At 45.4% G+C, this 17,051-nt stretch overlaps 1 protein-coding gene across 2 annotated transcripts in view; it reads left to right on the top strand.

Annotated features, from left to right (window-relative positions):
- hhat (hedgehog acyltransferase) overlaps positions 1–17,051 on the top strand; it is a 77,831-nt gene that overhangs the window by 12,401 nt on the left and 48,379 nt on the right. For both annotated transcript variants that reach the window (XM_061228569.1, XM_061228570.1), the window contains exons 6-8: positions 384–596; positions 4,930–5,101; positions 10,210–10,360. In XM_061228569.1, the coding sequence (XP_061084553.1) occupies positions 384–596; positions 4,930–5,101; positions 10,210–10,360 (536 nt within the window). The remainder of the gene's footprint in view (positions 1–383; positions 597–4,929; positions 5,102–10,209; positions 10,361–17,051) is intronic.

The raw sequence follows: 17,051 nt of genomic DNA, 5'->3' as shown, positions 1-17,051 counted from the left end.
TTTAATGTGAATAATGTAATTTTTTCTGTCTTTTTATACATATACATATTTTCTCTGTATGTTCTCTGCTGTTCTAATCCTATTTTCTCACAGTGAGATAAACAGTGGAGTTAATATTTTTTTAATAAGTTCTTTAATGTGACTGTTATTAACACACCTGGGACCTGTATCATGAAGCAGGATTACTGAGCTAGCTAGATAAGTTCAGAGTAAAACCCAGAACAGCTATTTTTACTTCTGTCTATGTTCCAGTTTCAGAAGTGTTCTAGGCTTTTCTCTGTGAACTTATCCAACTAACTTCGTATTCCTGCTTTGTGATGTACCCTCCTGCAGTCAGCCATGAAAGTCTGTAAAAGTCTGCCGTTTTTCCTCTTTCTTGGCAGAGAAGCTGGTATGAGACTGAATCAGAGTATTACCTGCTGTACTTCTGCGTGGCGTTTTGCTGTCTGCGCTCCATCAGCTTCAGCCTGGAGCATGCCTGGCGCCCTCTAGAGGTGGGAGGCCTCACTCGCTTTTGCTGGCTGACTGCCTACACCTTCTACCACCCTCTCTTCTACACTGGTCCCATCATCAGCTTCCGGGACTTCACCCAACAGGTGAGAGTTTAGCCATTTTACCAACTTGTGAAATGCATTTTATACAAACTTTTCTGTTCATAACTGTCAGTTGATGCCCACTTTTTCGTCTTTGGAAGGGTTGAGGCCGATAGGAAGATTTGATTGCTTTATTCAGTTGGGTAAAATTGTTTATGTAATTTTCCTATTGCGCTTTATTTAGTCTGGTAGAAAGCAGAGAGTATAAGCGATAGATAAGTGACCACAGGTAAGAGTTCCTTTGGCGGGGAATTGAACCCCCAACCAGCATGGGGGTATCACAGATGGGATGCCCTATGAACCTGGACAGAAGTTAAAAAAAATGTACCTTGGAACCAAAAATTGGGCAGGCCTCTGTACCTCAAACTCTGGGCTGCACCGTGTACTACAGCACCATACTGGTTCCACATTCTCTAACTGCACTTCCATCACACTTTTCACCCTGGCCCTGTTGTTGTGTTTGAAGATATCACAAGATATCTGAGGACTGTGCATGTATTCTCAGCGAAAATGTTTTTATTGTGACGATACAGGGGGGAACCAGCTTTGGTGTGTACAGCCATTGAGAAAATTAAGCCTGAATAAAATGTTGAAACTAAGATACACACACACACACACACACACACACACATTGGCCCTTCTGGAACAAGTCTATGTGCTGCACCCCTGTTTTAGCAGTTTACAGTTAGATTGAAGGATGATTATCACTGTATAATGGGATGGAGGTTCCGTCTTTTCTTGGCAGACTAGATTCTCTTACTGTTAACATAGTCATTTGTGGATATCATGCTTTAGTCGGCCGATGTACGGCAAGTTGTGGTGATGGGTGCTGTAAATGGGCACAGATAAATTAAGATTTTTCTGGCTTGTCAAAGTGGCTTATAAAGGTGTGAAAATATTTCCAATTTTCCGAGCCAATGAAAAGATAAAGTGTTTTTTACTATTGTTCCCAATTGAGTTGTTTGTGTTCAGAAGAGCTGCATCGTTAGCATGTGCAACCGCAAGTGTTTATTTGAATCGCTTTAATTAACGTTTAAAGATTTGACGCTTTTGTGTTTGTCAACCGACAGTTTTTGTTTTTTTTGACAGTGGCCTGTGAAGTACTTCAGTCAGTGCAAAGCTTCACCTAATGAACTATGGCACAACAAAAGTGCATTTCCATGGTTACGGATTTTAAAATGGAACAATCAGTTGGACAAAAGCTCTCAGTCTCAGTCCTTGTTTCCCTCAGAACAGAACCCATGCTGAAGACTGTAATTTATAGATGACGAATAGATAATGGTTTATCCCACTGCTAATAGCCACAGCAACTTCATAAACAGCTAATTCAGACTTTCAGTGTTGTGCAATCAGTAGAACAAGTCCGTTGGAACTGAGTTCATTGAGTTGATAACAGAGTTATAAATTGAGGGTAAATTCTGCAGCTTGCAAGGTCTTATCGTGGAGATTGAGACCCTTTGGGATGGTCAAGTCTGGACATGGGCGCTGGGTTGTCTCTCGAGTCAGGATGGTCAGGTCTGGCCCTGGACATCCTGCTAAGAGAGTTTACAGCACTATGAGTCTGACAAGGCCAGTCTTGAATTCACCAAGGGCTTCTGTTGGCTGTTTCTCTCATTGTTCCGTTCTTACTCTTGGCTAACAACACATTACATCACATTACATTACATTACATTATTGGCATTTGGCAGACGCTCTTATCCAGAGCGACGTACATGCCATGCTGGAGATGGGATGTCCTATCAGATTGGGAATGTCGTGCTACAGTTGGAAAATCCTGTCAGATTGGGAGTGCCCTGTTACAGATGTGTAATAGTTGTATAATATAGGGAATGTCCCGCTAGAGGTGGGATCTCCTATCGGATAGGGAATGCCATTAATGACACAGTGCCCTGATAGAACAGTGACCTGACTCAGCGCTTGCACTGTTTCACTTTAGTAATACAGCAAAACAGAACTGACTTCACCTAGTAGAGCCATTCTGCGCTGACGGCGCTTTTATCATCGATTTCCCCCGGAAAATAAAGATAACCTTTTTGGGGTTCATTAGGTTTGATGCCTCTTTCTGTATGAGTAGTGTTTTATTCATTATATTTCTGTTCCGAGCTCTGGAGGACTGAGTCAGCAGACCGGGATCCAGGATCGTTTCATGATTGAATAATAGCATCCGATGACAAGGGGGATTGTTGCAGAACAGCGGATCAGAAGCCTGAACCAGCAGGGCTGCATTAAAGAAAAAGTTCCAAACTTGCTTTTTAAGAAATGTTTGATTGAATGTTTGGTTGGTTTTCTGTTTTTTCCGGCTCCGAAGTTGAATATACTTCCTCTGTAGAGTAGAGTAAAGTGGAGGAGTTCCGCGTTGTTTGGAGTTTTTGGACCTTTGGGCCCACAGGCCACAGTCACGGCTTTAGCATAGTCTGTGAACGTTCTGCCCCACAACTAACCTAACATAGGGCTGTTAAGCGACGCTTCGCTTCGAACCGACAGAGGAAGTGAGATATAGTTTGTCGGAAAATGGCTTGTTCATTTAGGATGGGACATTGTGGATTTCAGGAGAAAAGCAGTGATCTCACAAGAAGAAAGTGATTTCATTATTTACAGCCTCCCCTCTCCCTCAGCCCTTCGCCTGCCCTTGGGGCGGGAGAAATGTGCATCTTCTCTTTATTAATATATATGCCAACTGATGCTCCCAATGTTACTGTATTTAATATTTCAGCATGTCTGCCGTGTAGGGTGTGTGGTGTCTACTGGAAAAAGCAGCGTGAATCTGGAGAAGTGGTGAATTATTATTGAAGTACAGAGTCCTCCTTGGGCTCTGGGGCTGTGTGAGAGAGGGAGCGGCGAGGGGGAGCAGGGGAAGAGGGAGGGACACAGACACTGCGCAAGGCAGAGGAAATGGTGTGAATTTGCTGTGAAGTGTCTTCCTCAGGATTTGGGCCGAGAGAGAGAGGGACTGAAAGAGAGAGAGAGAGATGACAAGAAGGAGAGACAGAGCCAGCTGTGAACAGAGTCCCATTACCCCGTGCGACAACTTATTTATAGTGCATTTCTTCCCATAATGACAATGGAAAGCAGGAGAGAGAGAGCGTTCGTCAGCCTGTTTCCATTTCTGCTAAATGTTCTGATTCATCTAAAGGTCAGATCATGCTGGAACATAAGCCTCTCTGAGTACCAGGCTTTTCCGTGCTTGATAGGTTTTGCCCTTAACATACTGCCGTGCGCATACGGTGACATGTCGTGTTACGTAGGCGTCGATTATGTGTCATCGAAATAAGGTGTTGACTCGCGTTTCAGATGCCACCATGGTTGCCATGGAGGAGGCGAGTTTAAACACAGTTGTCATTCTAACCTATAATATCAAATGAATCATCAGAGTGAGATATGCAGAGGATATTTAGCATTTAGCGAGCCTCTGTTAAGTCTTATTTCAGGCCAGTGACTCAGATGTGGGTTAATACTGCTAGGCCTACGACTAGTTTGATGACACCTCTACTACGGCTACAACAAGCAGTTGTATAAATTGGGGACGTGTTGATGATCTTTGTTCATGCAACCAACAAAATTATCAGTATTCAGGCAGAAAACCAGAAATGGGCATGGCTTGAACAGGGAATTGTTTAAACGTGAGACATTTTATGATCTAATATTGACTACATTGGCAGTGTTATTTTTGTTAACAGGAAACGATTTCTTCTGAAAGATGTATTTTTACCGATGCTAACCCAGATGTTAACAAAACCACTTTGCCCCCGCATCGTGTGTTAAAACTGTGTGACCACCTCGGAGTGGATTATTCCGCTTATACCATGGTCTTCTACCAAAGATAAAAATATAAGCAGGGGTCATCAATATTTTTGGCCAATTCAACCTCAAAATAAGACTTTTTGCTGGCACAAACTACTTCAGGTCGTTAAGGTGGCTACTCTTTCTGCATGTTGCTATGGCTACATATGTTGGTTAGGTTCTGATTTTAAAATAGAGAAGCTAGGCAGATAGTCCGGGTTAGATTTTTTTTTTTCTTGGTTAATTCAAGGTTTTAAACAAGGCTTAAATTGGTTTCTTATTCACCACTTCATATTCATAATTCCTACATTTTTTACACCAATTGTAACTGCCTTTGCCCACTTTCCACAGAAACATTTTTAAATGCCAAAATCATTTTGGGCTGCACGTTACACAACTATATCACACAATTTAGCCAACATAGCCAGCGTTTCTGTTTTGTGCTGGTGATAGCTTTTTCACTAAATGAAAAGAGTATAGGTAATTGAGAGTTCTTCTGTTTGCATTGAGCACTGGACCATATGGGCTCCGTGTAAGGCTCCTGTCCTGTTTGCAGATGCAGGATGCCGCTGGGAGCATTCCCAGGCTGGACGTCCCCTCCCTGATGGTTAGCATCGCCCGTATCTGCTGCTGGTGGCTCCTGGCCGAAATCATGATCCACCTCATGTACATACACAGCATTACCGGCCACGAGACATACCTGCACTTCCTGCCTCCCTGGGCCCTGGGTGAGTATGCTCATACACTTACTGAGCACTTTAGGTATTTTTTTACGCTTAAGTCTTCCGCTGCTGTAGCCTATCCGCTTAATGATGCTGTTCGGCTGTGCATCTGTAATAGTACTGTCGCACTGTTATCATCATACAGTATAATAGCACTAGATTGTCCACGTACTGTATGATACTCTTGTGCTCTAGCTATAGTAGTGCAGCTAAAGCTTATATAGTACTGTAGCATAGTTAACCAGGCATACTCACCAGGAGATGTGTGTCAGTATTTAGCCTAACTTGTGAATCTAATCTATGCTCAGTATAAATTGTAATGTAGTGTTCAGGTGTAATTGTGCTGTAGTGCTGTACATTAAAATAGTAATATAGTGCAATTAGAGTAGAATAGTACTACATTGTATAAGTATGATATTGTAGTGCTATCCAGGGCCCTGGGTGAATATGCACGCGGTAGTCAGTATTTAGCCATGTTTGACCTGAATCTAACCTACATGTAAATGGTAATGTAGTGGTCAGGTGCTGTATTGCTGTACGACTATACATAATAGTACTCTAGTGCAGTTACAGTAATAGTGCTACATTGTCCAAGTATGCTGTAGAGCTGTATAGTTAAACTTTTCTGTTTTCATATTTCTTTCATGCTATACATGCACTTTTTGGCTATTCCTTGACTAATAGTACCGCTTCACTCTAATCTAATTCTGAACTTCCTGGAGATGCCTTCATATCAGACTTCCTTTGAAGTCGGTTATTCCATCATACAAAGGATTTCCATAAAAAAAACTTTGAAATTGTCCTTGAAGGTCCTTGGCAAATCCTTGAATGTGGTTTGAAATTTAGAAATGTGCAAGCTGTGCCTTTGTCCAGCAGCGTTGCCTTGTTGTGTCTTTAGTGTGCATGAACCGGACATCTTCCCCTGCAAGGGACCCTTGGGGAAGGAGTTAATGCGCACTGTTGTGGCCCATTCATGTGTAACCGAAGATATGTCTGTGTTAAAAAAAAAAAAATGTTTATAGATTTTTCTCCAGGTAGCTCTTGGAGGGTTTCAGTTTTGTAAGGCAAGCTTCTACAGTCATTCCAATGATAAAGGCCAATGCCAAATGCCTCAGGGGGTCTGTGCTGGGTACTCTGCTCCTGCCGAATGAGAGACCCAATTGTTTTTGCAACCTTGTCATCCCCTAGTTTTAATCGCTTTTATAAATCCCACCCCTCTGCCCCAGCTTGGTGGTCAGTTTTCCTGGCACAAAATGGCTGCCATGCAAGGTCCTGAGAGTAATTCACATTGCATGGCATTTCCTGCCTTCAGTAGGAAGTACTTTCAGATCATAACACCGAAGGTGCTACATACTAAATGCACTTTTTATGCGGTTATTGTCAAGTGTAGCCGCTAGTCATTAAACGTGTGCTTTTTCTGAACACTGAGATTATCTCAGTGCTACGATGGTCACGTTGTATGGTTCCTGTCCTTGTTTCTGTCTGCTCTAAAGGGCAGGCAAGCCCATTGGGACCAACGCTTCCTGCTTTCCATTCAAAGCCCTATTAACGTTAGCATTAAGTTCCAGCACACGCAACATATCAAGGATGTAATACCGTTTTCACTTAAGAGACTGTGGTCTTTGCAGGCGGCCTTGGAGAACGAGGTCTTCGCATGCAGACGGCGCGCTTAAAATTCACCGGCGGAGCATGTACGTTTGTAATGGGTTTCCTGAATGATGGCGGTGAAGTTATTCATGGATTTTGCTGAAGCATGTCCTTGATAGTCTACTTCAACCCATGGTGTGCCCCGCACAGGAAGGCTTTTGAAAATGGCAGGCTTTTGACTGCTTTTGAAAGAGCTAGACGGTGTAGTATACTGCATTATGCGCTTTTCAAACTTGCGTCGCAGCTAAGTAACTCGCCACCCTTTGTTAAAAATGCTACCAAAGAGCAAATTTGTTTTTCCCGATTTACAAAGCCATTCTTTAACTGGAGTGCTCAGTTAAAGAGCCGCTCTCGTTTTTAATAACTCGCTGGTCTGCAGTGCAGTACTGCTCTGCATAGACACTAAATTGAAATCGTATACAAATAGATGGGTTATAAAAGAATGCGTAATGACTGTTTTCTTCATGTACCAATATCTGTAAATAAGCTTTATTTATCCAGAAGGAAGAAAGGAACGCCTGTGAGACAGCCGTCTTGTGAAAGGGACCGTGTACGTTGTAGGCCTCTCAGAAGAGAGACGAGGAGCTCTGTGGCAGTTTGAGGGTGGCTGAGCCGTCATCTCGGCTCCCATGGAAACCCTCGTTCTGTCGCCAGGGTAAATCATTAGCTGTTCTCCCAGAGTTCCTCTGCTCCCGGCAACAACTCCTTGGCTGAACGCCTCGCCACACCAAACGGCCGAAAGAGAAGAGACCCAAAACGCAGAGGATCCACCCGCGGATGCGCGGGCTGAAGTGCATTTCAGCCAGACTCTGTGTGCAATACATACCTTTAGACCTGGGATCAGCAGCTCTGGCCCTTGAACCTAAATCCAGCCCTGTTTTTCTTTGCTCACGGGTAATTAGAGCTGCTGATTGCCCAGACTGTCTTTACTTCTGACTCCTAGGTAAAGGGAGGGTGGAAACCCAGCAGTTGGCCCTCGATGATATGTGTTGCTGATCCCTGCTTTAGACTCTTGTTAAATCACAATTTAAGTCACTTTGGATAAAAGCGTCGGCTGAATGATAAGTAATTGTGTTTATTATGTTTGTATGACATTATATTTCGAATAGCAATGTGTTTCTGTGAAAAGTTGCAATATGGAGAAATATTTCGCTTGGGTGTTTTTGGGCTTTAGACAGGGTCTTTTGCCGACATCAGTATGTTTTTTTTTGTTTTTTTTGGTGAACTTATGATTTACCATTTGGATTGTGCACTGCTCCCATCTCCTCTTGCAGCTTGTAACATCACTGATAAATCCGTAATACCAGGTCATGATTTGTTTCAGAACAGGGTTGGAGTTCAAGATTCTCATTTAGGAAAAAAAACATTGAAATTCGGATGTGGGAGCGAGTAATCCAATAGACTGAAATTGGAAATTGGAAAAAATACAGCATTTTTATACAATTCACCCGCTTGCTCTTTCAAAGAGTGCCCATCTAAATGTAAATGACGTTTTCCGCAGTCTGGGCCTTTCTGGGTGCTGATCCTCCCATGGCATTCTGTGGCAGGGGAAATCTTCCCAAGGGGAAAACTGGCACCGGAACTGTGCAGGAACGCCGGGGGGAACTTCAGTCCCAATCCCTGAACCCATTTTCCACCAATGGCCTGTGACACTTGGCCAGAGGAGGAGAGGAGGGCTGAATTCAGCCAATCACACTGGGGTACAATTAGGTGGCCAGAACTGAACCAACCAGTTGGATTCAGCCAGAACACCATACTCTGTGCCATGGGCTAGAGACCTCTGCCAAGTGCTTCATCCAAAAGACAGCTTCTCCTCCTGCACAGTGTCCCGGTCCTGGCTCGTTGGCATTTCTGCTTGGTTGTCCCAAAAAAACGACATATTGCAGGATTGGCTGTTTCCAGGTTCCTATCCAACTAACTGCCAAGTCCAAATCCTCTTAGTTTCAGAAATCACACAAGACACAGATGCATGGCAGTTTCGCTGTTGGCTGTACAATGTATACATATATCCTGAGTTAGCTGTTTAGTCTTTGAACAATGATTCCTTTTCATGGAGCAGCATTTAAATTGGTAGAGTTTCAGATCTGAAATCAAGGGCATCAGCCCACTAACTGCAAGCAAATGCATCCAAAGAATGACTAAGATCTCATGTGATTTGATGATATGGTGTTTGGAGATCATCCAAGAAGAAGATGATTTTGTATTCGTCAGCAGTTTAATGTAAGGGTCGTGGACCTGGGCTTCTTACTCCAGGTTGCAGGCTTCATTCTCAGATGGGGCACTGCGGTCGTACCCAGGATTGACGCAGGGCAAAAGTTCAGTTGTATAAGTGCACTGTATGTTAAAAAAAAAGAATAATAAATTTAAAATGTAAGCTGTATCAGGCAGCCTGTATAAGAGCATCTGGTATGTGAATAAATTATTGAAGTATTGTGCCTGTAAAGATACTCTGGTATTACCACCATTTTAGCTGCGTGACGCAAACACAAAGTGAAAGGCCGAGGGACACAGTGGTTTATGTCATGAATAAAAGAAGTTTTGCACACCATACGTCATATTACTTTTTAGTGCTGTCATGAATTTTTCAATATGGTAGGATTCAGGAGCACAGGGTCTTAGATCAGACTGTGTCTGGTAGGATTCCATAGCACAGGGTCTCTGGTGTGTGTGTGTGTGTTCTCCAGGTGGGCTGGCCCTGGCTCCGGTGCAGTTCTTCTTTGTGAAGTACCTGGTGTGTGTTTGTGTGTGTATGTGTGTGTGTGTGTGTGTGTGTGTTTTAGGTTGTTGGCCCTGGCTCTGGTGCAGTTCTTCTGTGTGAAGTACCTGGTGTGTGTGTGTGTTTGTGTGTGTGTGTGTGTGTGTGTGTGTGTGTGTGTGTGTGTGTGTTTTAGGTGGGCTGGCCCTGGCTCTGGTGCAGTTCTTCTATGTGAAGTACCTGGTGTGTGTTTGTGTGTGTGTGTGTGTGTGTGTGTGTGTGTGTGTTTTAGGTTGTTGGCCCTGGCTCTGGTGCAGTTCTTCTTTGTGAAGTACCTGGTGTGTGTTTGTGTGTGTGTGTGTGTGTGTGTGTGTGTGTGTGTGTGTGTGTGTGTGTGTGTGTGTGTGTGTGTGTTTGTTTTAGGTTGTTGGCCCTGGCTCTGGTGCAGTTCTTCTGTGTGAAGTACCTGGTGTGTGTGTGTGTTTGTTTTAGGTGGGCTGGCCCTGGCTCTGGTGCAGTTCTTCTATGTGAAGTACCTGGTGTGTGTGTGTGTGTGTGTGTGTGTGTGTGTGTGTGTGTGTTTTAGGTGGGCTGGCCCTGGCTCTGGTGCAGTTCTTCTATGTGAAGTACCTGGTGTGTGTGTGTGTGTGTGTGTGTGTGTGTGTGTTTGTGTTCTCCAGGTGGGCTGGCCCTGGCTCTGGTGCAGTTCTTCTATGTGAAGTACCTGGTGTGTGTGTGTGTGTGTGTGTGTGTGTGTGTGTGTGTTCTCCAGGTGGGCTGGCCCTGGCTCTGGTGCAGTTCTTCTATGTGAAGTATCTGGTTCTGTTCGGCCTGCCCTCTCTCCTGGCCCGGCTGGACGGGCTGAGCCCACCCCGGCTGCCCCGCTGCGTCAGCATCATGTACAGCTTCACTGGGATGTGGAGGTGAGACCCCCTATACACACACGGGTACACACACACGCGGGTACACTCGCATTCACGCACGTGCAGACATACACGCACGTGTACACTGTACTCACATACATACACACACGTACATAGACATGCGCACACACAAATTCAAATGCACATTCAGTACATGCACACACATACATGCACCTCCATCAATCTGCATCGCATGCGGTTGAAAAGCTGAGTGTGTCCAAATGGTGTAGTACTATCTGCCGCCTGCAGGGGGTGCAGTAGTCCAAGATTCACAGCAGGGTCCATTACCACAAATTTGAATATGCAGTAGTCACGTCTGTGACTTCGGCAAACAGAACAAGCCTGTTTATTTTTCTTTATTGGCGGAAATAATCGCCGTAGCCTGGGTCCGGGCCCCTGAGGTCAGTGTGTTCATCCATTTTTCATCCTGTTATAAGTGTCATGACTAAATGCCTCACCGCCACTTTTACATGAGACTCAGAATGCTTTCAGTGAAACTTGGTCCGGTACTTTCTATTAATAGCGTCTGGTATACAGTCCCGTGTGTCGCCTTGACCCTTCCAGCACAAAGGCTGAACCTCAAAGTGTGGGATTGGCCATTCAGCCACACAGCTGGGCAGCCGTGCTGAACTCCCTGAGCCTGCCTTCAGCAGCAGTCTCATGTTTTAGGGGTTTTATTCAGCTATGAGCTATCTGACATTTTCTCTGGGGTTGCGACGCACAATGAAGACATTTTGTTTTATTTATACGAGGAACCCCGAGGTTCAGTTAGCGCTTCAGTATCTGGCAGCGGTAAAGTGATGATTCACGTTATCACAACGCCCGTGTGCCATTCGTCAGGGCGAGCGGCATCGCAGTTCTGCCAAGCGCAGCCAATTAGCTTTCTAATTAGTATATAATTGTACTTCGACTAACGAAGGCTTTTTGTAGGCCTGGCTGCAGTAATGATGAAAGGGGCTGTGAATTGTGTTTTAGACGGGCGAATCTCCAAGAACTCCCTCATCCAGATTAAACACGATCACGGCGCTCCGCAGATCCAGAGAGTTTGGGCGCTGAGCTGATATCTCACTCTTGTGAAGCGGCTGCCAGGAGTTCACTCGGTCAACTTTGCGCTTGATTTATAGGAGTCTCTGTGGCAGAGAAACATCAGTAGGTTCTAGTGAAAACAAAATGGGGGGGGGGGCTGTTGGACCAGACAGCACCTGAGGAAGGGGGAGTGTATGTGCACAGCACCTGAGGAAGGGGGAGTGTATGTGCACGGCACCTGCACACCCCGTGCTGGCTCGAGGAGGTCGAATGTCTCGTTTCCTGGCCCCTGCTTCTCAGTTGTCTCTAGATGGACACCCTACAAAGGACGGAAGTCCCGCCCTGTTAACAACATTTGTTGTGCTAATCCCATCATGTCTTCCACTCAAGGGAACACTGTGGCCGGTTTAGGATTCTGATGCTCACGTTTTTGGTTTCTAGAGTGAGCTTCTAGTGACGACTGTTCCTGAGTCGAGCAGTGAAATATCTGATGAGCATGAAGCTCCATTGGACGTGCACCCGAGGGAGAGTTCTCCCTTTTCTCCTCCGTTTGCATCGTTGCCCTGCAGATGGACGCATTCTGAGAAGCAGGGTTGTCACGAGATGGCCACGCTAGAAAAGATGGACATCCCGCCCTGTTAACAATGTATGTTGTGTTAATTCTGCTTGTCAACCACTCATGGGAACATTATGGCCAACAGAGTTCCTACCACATGCCCATGATGGTTAGTCATTTATAGGGTGGCCTGCTGGTGACAACTTGGAAACTAGACAAGAACCTTAAATGGAGAGAGCATAAGTAATGCAGTAGTGGGTCTATTGAATCTATTGAATCTGGTTTTCCAGGTGTTGGAGGATAGACTGGAGATGTGCTTGTGCAGAGATTCCATGGTACCCGACCTCAGGATAGGTAGCCTCACAAGTGAGCTACAAAGTGCATAATTTATGTTCAGCTGCACAATAAGCGGGTGGCATAAGAATGCAGTGAATTTCTGCGGACATCTTTATGCATTCTGCATTCATTTGCAACACAGATGGCGTAATGACCATATATTTACACCTGGAGTGTGACATCCTCTGGCTCTTTTCTGATTGGACATTAATAAGTAAAGAGGTGCTTGGGCCGGAGTTGTTGTCTCCGGTGCTTGGCTTTGCCTAATTGACGCTTCGAGTCCAAGCAAGACAAACAGTCCCACAGAGGCCAGGGCTGTGACGTGTTTATGTAGCACATCTCTTATCGCTCCTCCCCAAGACGGCAGCTATTTCACCATCGAAAGCTGCAACAAAGGAAAGGCTCTTCTCCCCAGCCCAAATTCAGAGCGTCCATTTTGATTTCCGGAATGTTCTGTATTGAATTGTATCAAACATCAGTGTGTTGTTTCTTTTTTCTGAATTGCAGTGCATTGGGGAGATAAACAAACCAAGGCAGTAGAAGGGCAGGCAGGGCGAGGCTTTTTTCCTGATCGCTCGGTGATCGGAATTTCTAGTTTGATTTATTTTTCAGCACAATCGATTGTAGAAATATAATAACCTCCTTGACGCATGAAGGAACAGTTTTTTCGCCTGTTTATGCTTCATGGAGCTATCGACAGTGTGAGGGCTTTGGTGAAGCTCTCAGAAGTTGGAATTGATGCCATATTTTATCACTCCTTCATTGTGGGGGCGGATAACCGTTCAAGTTCCATACGAGAAATTTAACATAAGCCATAAACTATAATCGGTATACCTGTTGAGGTATTTAGCCATCGGGTGGAAATGTGCAAGTGTAGATAAAGCATCAAACCAATAAGCAGCTCACCTTGTAAATTACATGTGGACAGTGGGATTGTGGGAAACGATGTATTAAAAGCCATTCATCACACTAGAGTAATGTATGCAGTCTTGGATGGATATAGGCATGAGGGGGAATAAGGTTGGCCGTTTTTTGGGTTTAAATTTATTGCTGGTTTAAACTCGATGCTGGATCCATTTGCAGTTACTGGATGAATCGGATTTCTCTTGTACGTAGAGCAGGTCGCTCAGGTGAAGGCTAGGATTGTGCCCATTAGGAAATTCCCTTCTCCCCACTGTGAGCGGAGACGCCACTGTCCTTCGGTCTTTCCAGTCCTGCAATGGATGTTTTGAAGAGGTTTAACACTTTAATGTGTAAGATCACAAATGTGACCTGCTCTATCAAAATCAGTTGTATTGATTTTCTAACAAAACTCTGGGGCTATAACTTGTAATCTTATCTATAACCCCTTTAAAACTATGTTTTTACTCTGAACATTTAGCTACTCTTGACATTAAGACATACAGACCATAAAAGCAAATACATTAACATGTAGCCATGAACACAGCTGATGTAGTTGTGAAATATGTGATTAGAATGTTCTTAACTGAACATATCTGTTACAATCACTAGTGGTAATTAAAATCAGAACATTTACCTTTTAGTAAAAAAAATTCCACAAACTTACACTATTTTTCCTCCTCTTACCTACTCTTCAAAAGGTCTTTATTTTATTTTTTTCAACAACAATGGTTTTTCCTCATTGGTCGTGGTTGTGCTTGTGGCCAAGGGTTTTATGACTAGGAACGTGCTGGCATGACCTCTGCAATCAGCCGTCTAATCAGACGGGGACTCTGTGATGGGTGAAAGAGTGTTGGACGACCTTCAGCCGAAGTCTGAACCCGGCCAGAGGACCTGCGTCCGAAATCACGCTCCCCCGCCTCCGAGGCCACTCTTCAGTCCCCTCTAGCACTTTCCGCTGTCTCTATGGAGACCACTGCACTACAGCACACTGGACCACATTGTGTGCGTTTCCTACTTTATCTGTCTGTTTTTCTCTGTCTCGCTCTCTCTCCCATCTTAGCGACTATGCCTCTGTCTTTCATTACCATTTTAGACTACCTCAGATGGAGCCCTCAGGTGTTGAGTGAGAATCTGAGTGTTTCAACAAGTCTGCAGGATTATAGTGCCTTCTGCTTCCTCCTCTCCCTCTATCTCTCTTCCACCTCTCTTCCCCTCCCCAATCTTTTGCTCTCTCCTTAGTTCCAGTTTGAAATGGCGCACTCAGGCGAGGGTGGTAGTGTTTCGAGAAGATACACAAGAACTTTTTCTCACCTATTTTTCCTCTCCCTCTTCCATGCCCCCCCCCCCCACACACTCTGCTTTCACAGTGATGATTTGTTTGCTGGCAGTGTATCCCCTCGCCTTTCTCTCAGCAACACTCCCCACCCCCCAAGACCCCCCCCCCCCCCCTCCACCACCGCCACCATGATTTCACACCGAAATTAAGTTAAGACTACCCAAGGTTGTAGCCCCCGCCACTGTCCTTCAGCAGCTGGAAATATAGAGTCCCCTCACACCATTCCTGTTTCCTTACGTTAATCCTGCTAATCCTGAAAGGAAAAAAAAACAATTACAGCAGATTCAGTGCACCAAAAGCACTGACATATTACACTAGCTGTAAACTAATTTGTCTGTGTGTGTGTGTGTGTGTGTGTGTGTGTGTGTGGGGGGGGGGGGGGCGCCTTGAAATGTATGTGTGCGAGTGAGAGAAATGCATCGAGTTCATGTTTCTGTAATTTCACTAAGTCTATATAGTGAGAAAAAAAGAATTAAAAAATGAAACATTTTAAGTTGTAAGAGTAATAATGGGTAAGATGAGTCATGAGTGTCAGTACTGTCCTGGATATCGCAGGACATCTGGAAGATCAGATGCAAAACGTGCCACTGGGAAAGCTAAACAAACCCCATCCCCCCGCCTTATTTCTGTCCTGTGTTCTTACTGGTGGGAAAATGGCTGCACAAGGAATGTATCGCCCTCCTGGAGTATCAGACTTTGTGAGCATCATCCTCCATGAACACTGTAGTTTTAAAAATGTTTTGGCCGGGGGGGGGATTAAAATTAAAGTTGTGTCAGCATGTTGTCTCATCGATGTACAGCACTGCAAAAGTCTTAAGTTGAGTTTCCACCAGCCGAGACGAGAAAAGACCAGAGAAATCTCGGAAGGTCCGTGTTTAAATCTATAAACGTTGGCAGTATGGACTAGGCAGTCCACACCAATGTTTATAAATATAAGAAAATACTGTCATAACCACTGACCACCCTTCACCTTTAAAACTTCAATTTTCTTGGATACACGGTCCTGAGGTTTTATAAGAAAATCGGCTTGATTGTTTTGAACATATTGGAGAACTAGCCACAGTTCTTCTGCCGACTTGAAATTAAATACAGAAAATGAATGCTTAACAATCTCAATTTTGTTCTTTTCAAATTTATATGGAAAAATCCGGGGTGCCCAAGACCTTTCCTCAGTACTATAAGTTTTCATAGGTCTGCCACAGTTATGTGCTGAAAAGTATGCAGTCCATTTGTCAAATTGCTTTTCCACGTAACCATCTAGGCCAGATATCCTTTGTCATCTTCAGATGTCATGTCCCACTCCATTAACGGAGACGCGTTTCCTCTGCTGTAGTAATTGGAGTTCATTTATCTACATTCTGACAGCCAGCTGGCAGATTCCACGCAGATCCTTCCTGTGTTTTGGAAGAGTGGCCCTGTCCCGATCCTGTCCCGAACAGGTTGCCCTGAGCTTTGGTGTGATCTGCCGTATCCTGGGTGGACGTCTCCTGGTTCATTTTACTGGTATAACGAGAGAAACTTAGAGTGCGCACGCGGCTAATCATCATCAAATGCCCGAACTCAGACGGCAAATCGACAACCGCACTCCCAAAAGCGTAAAATGAAGCACTGCTCTGTGTACCTGCTCGGTGATTTTAAAAACAAAATAACGCTAACGATGTCTCGGGGCCTCCGCCTGTCTGGTCTGGCGGTACGGATCAGCCGTAGAACTCGCCGGAACTTCGCTGAAACCGCGCAGCCGGGCGGAAAAGGGGAGCCAATCGGCCGGCTGTGGGCGGGGACCAGCTGTGCGCTCGCGGTGGGCCGGCTTCGTGGCGACGGCGGCCTTCAGCGGCTGAAACAATCGGCCGGATTGTGATTAACGGCGCTTCGTTTGCATAACGAGGCCGGCATTATGCATGCGCGGTGGAGTCCCGGGCACAGGAAGAGAGGGGCCGGCCGGGCCGCGGAGCGGTGCCGTTTGTCTTTCCGCGCCACGCGCCCCTCGTCCGGCGACAAAGGGTCCTCAAGGGCGAGGCGCGCAGCTGTCCTCTTAATGAGCACACACACAAAACACACCTGTCCCGGCCGGGGCGGCACGCGTACCTGCGCCCCACGCTGACGGAGAGCTTTTGTGTTTACGGTCTGACAACGCGCTGGGGGAACGCCGGCTTAATTAAACCGCCACGATTGATCAAACACGCTCTGAGGAAATACTGAGGTGGTCTACACCCAGGACGGGGCATGTTTGGCTGTGTTTTCCCCTCTTCCTCCTGGAGCCCTTATCGTTTGATGAGGGAGACTCTTGAACGAGCATGGCTTCCTTGGAGGACGGGCGTGAGGAGGCTCTGGAGGAGCCGGGAGGTGCCTGGAGGTGTGAGGTGACTTTCTCCTCCTCCTCGTGTCTGCGTTCAAGAAGACGAAGGGTCCGCTGAATGGGATTGAGCTTTGATCTTTACATTTGGAGGCTTTTTTCTCAGCTTGTTTGGTGTATTGAAACCTCTGAAATCTCCCCTCCCTTCTGGTCTTCTTGGTTGGCTCAAACCAAGCACAGA

Source organism: Conger conger, chromosome 18 (assembly GCF_963514075.1).
Source record: "Conger conger chromosome 18, fConCon1.1, whole genome shotgun sequence".
Taxonomy (NCBI): domain Eukaryota; kingdom Metazoa; phylum Chordata; class Actinopteri; order Anguilliformes; family Congridae; genus Conger; species Conger conger.
Note: the sequence above shows the minus strand (reverse complement) of the source record. Positions and strands in the feature narration are given on the sequence as shown.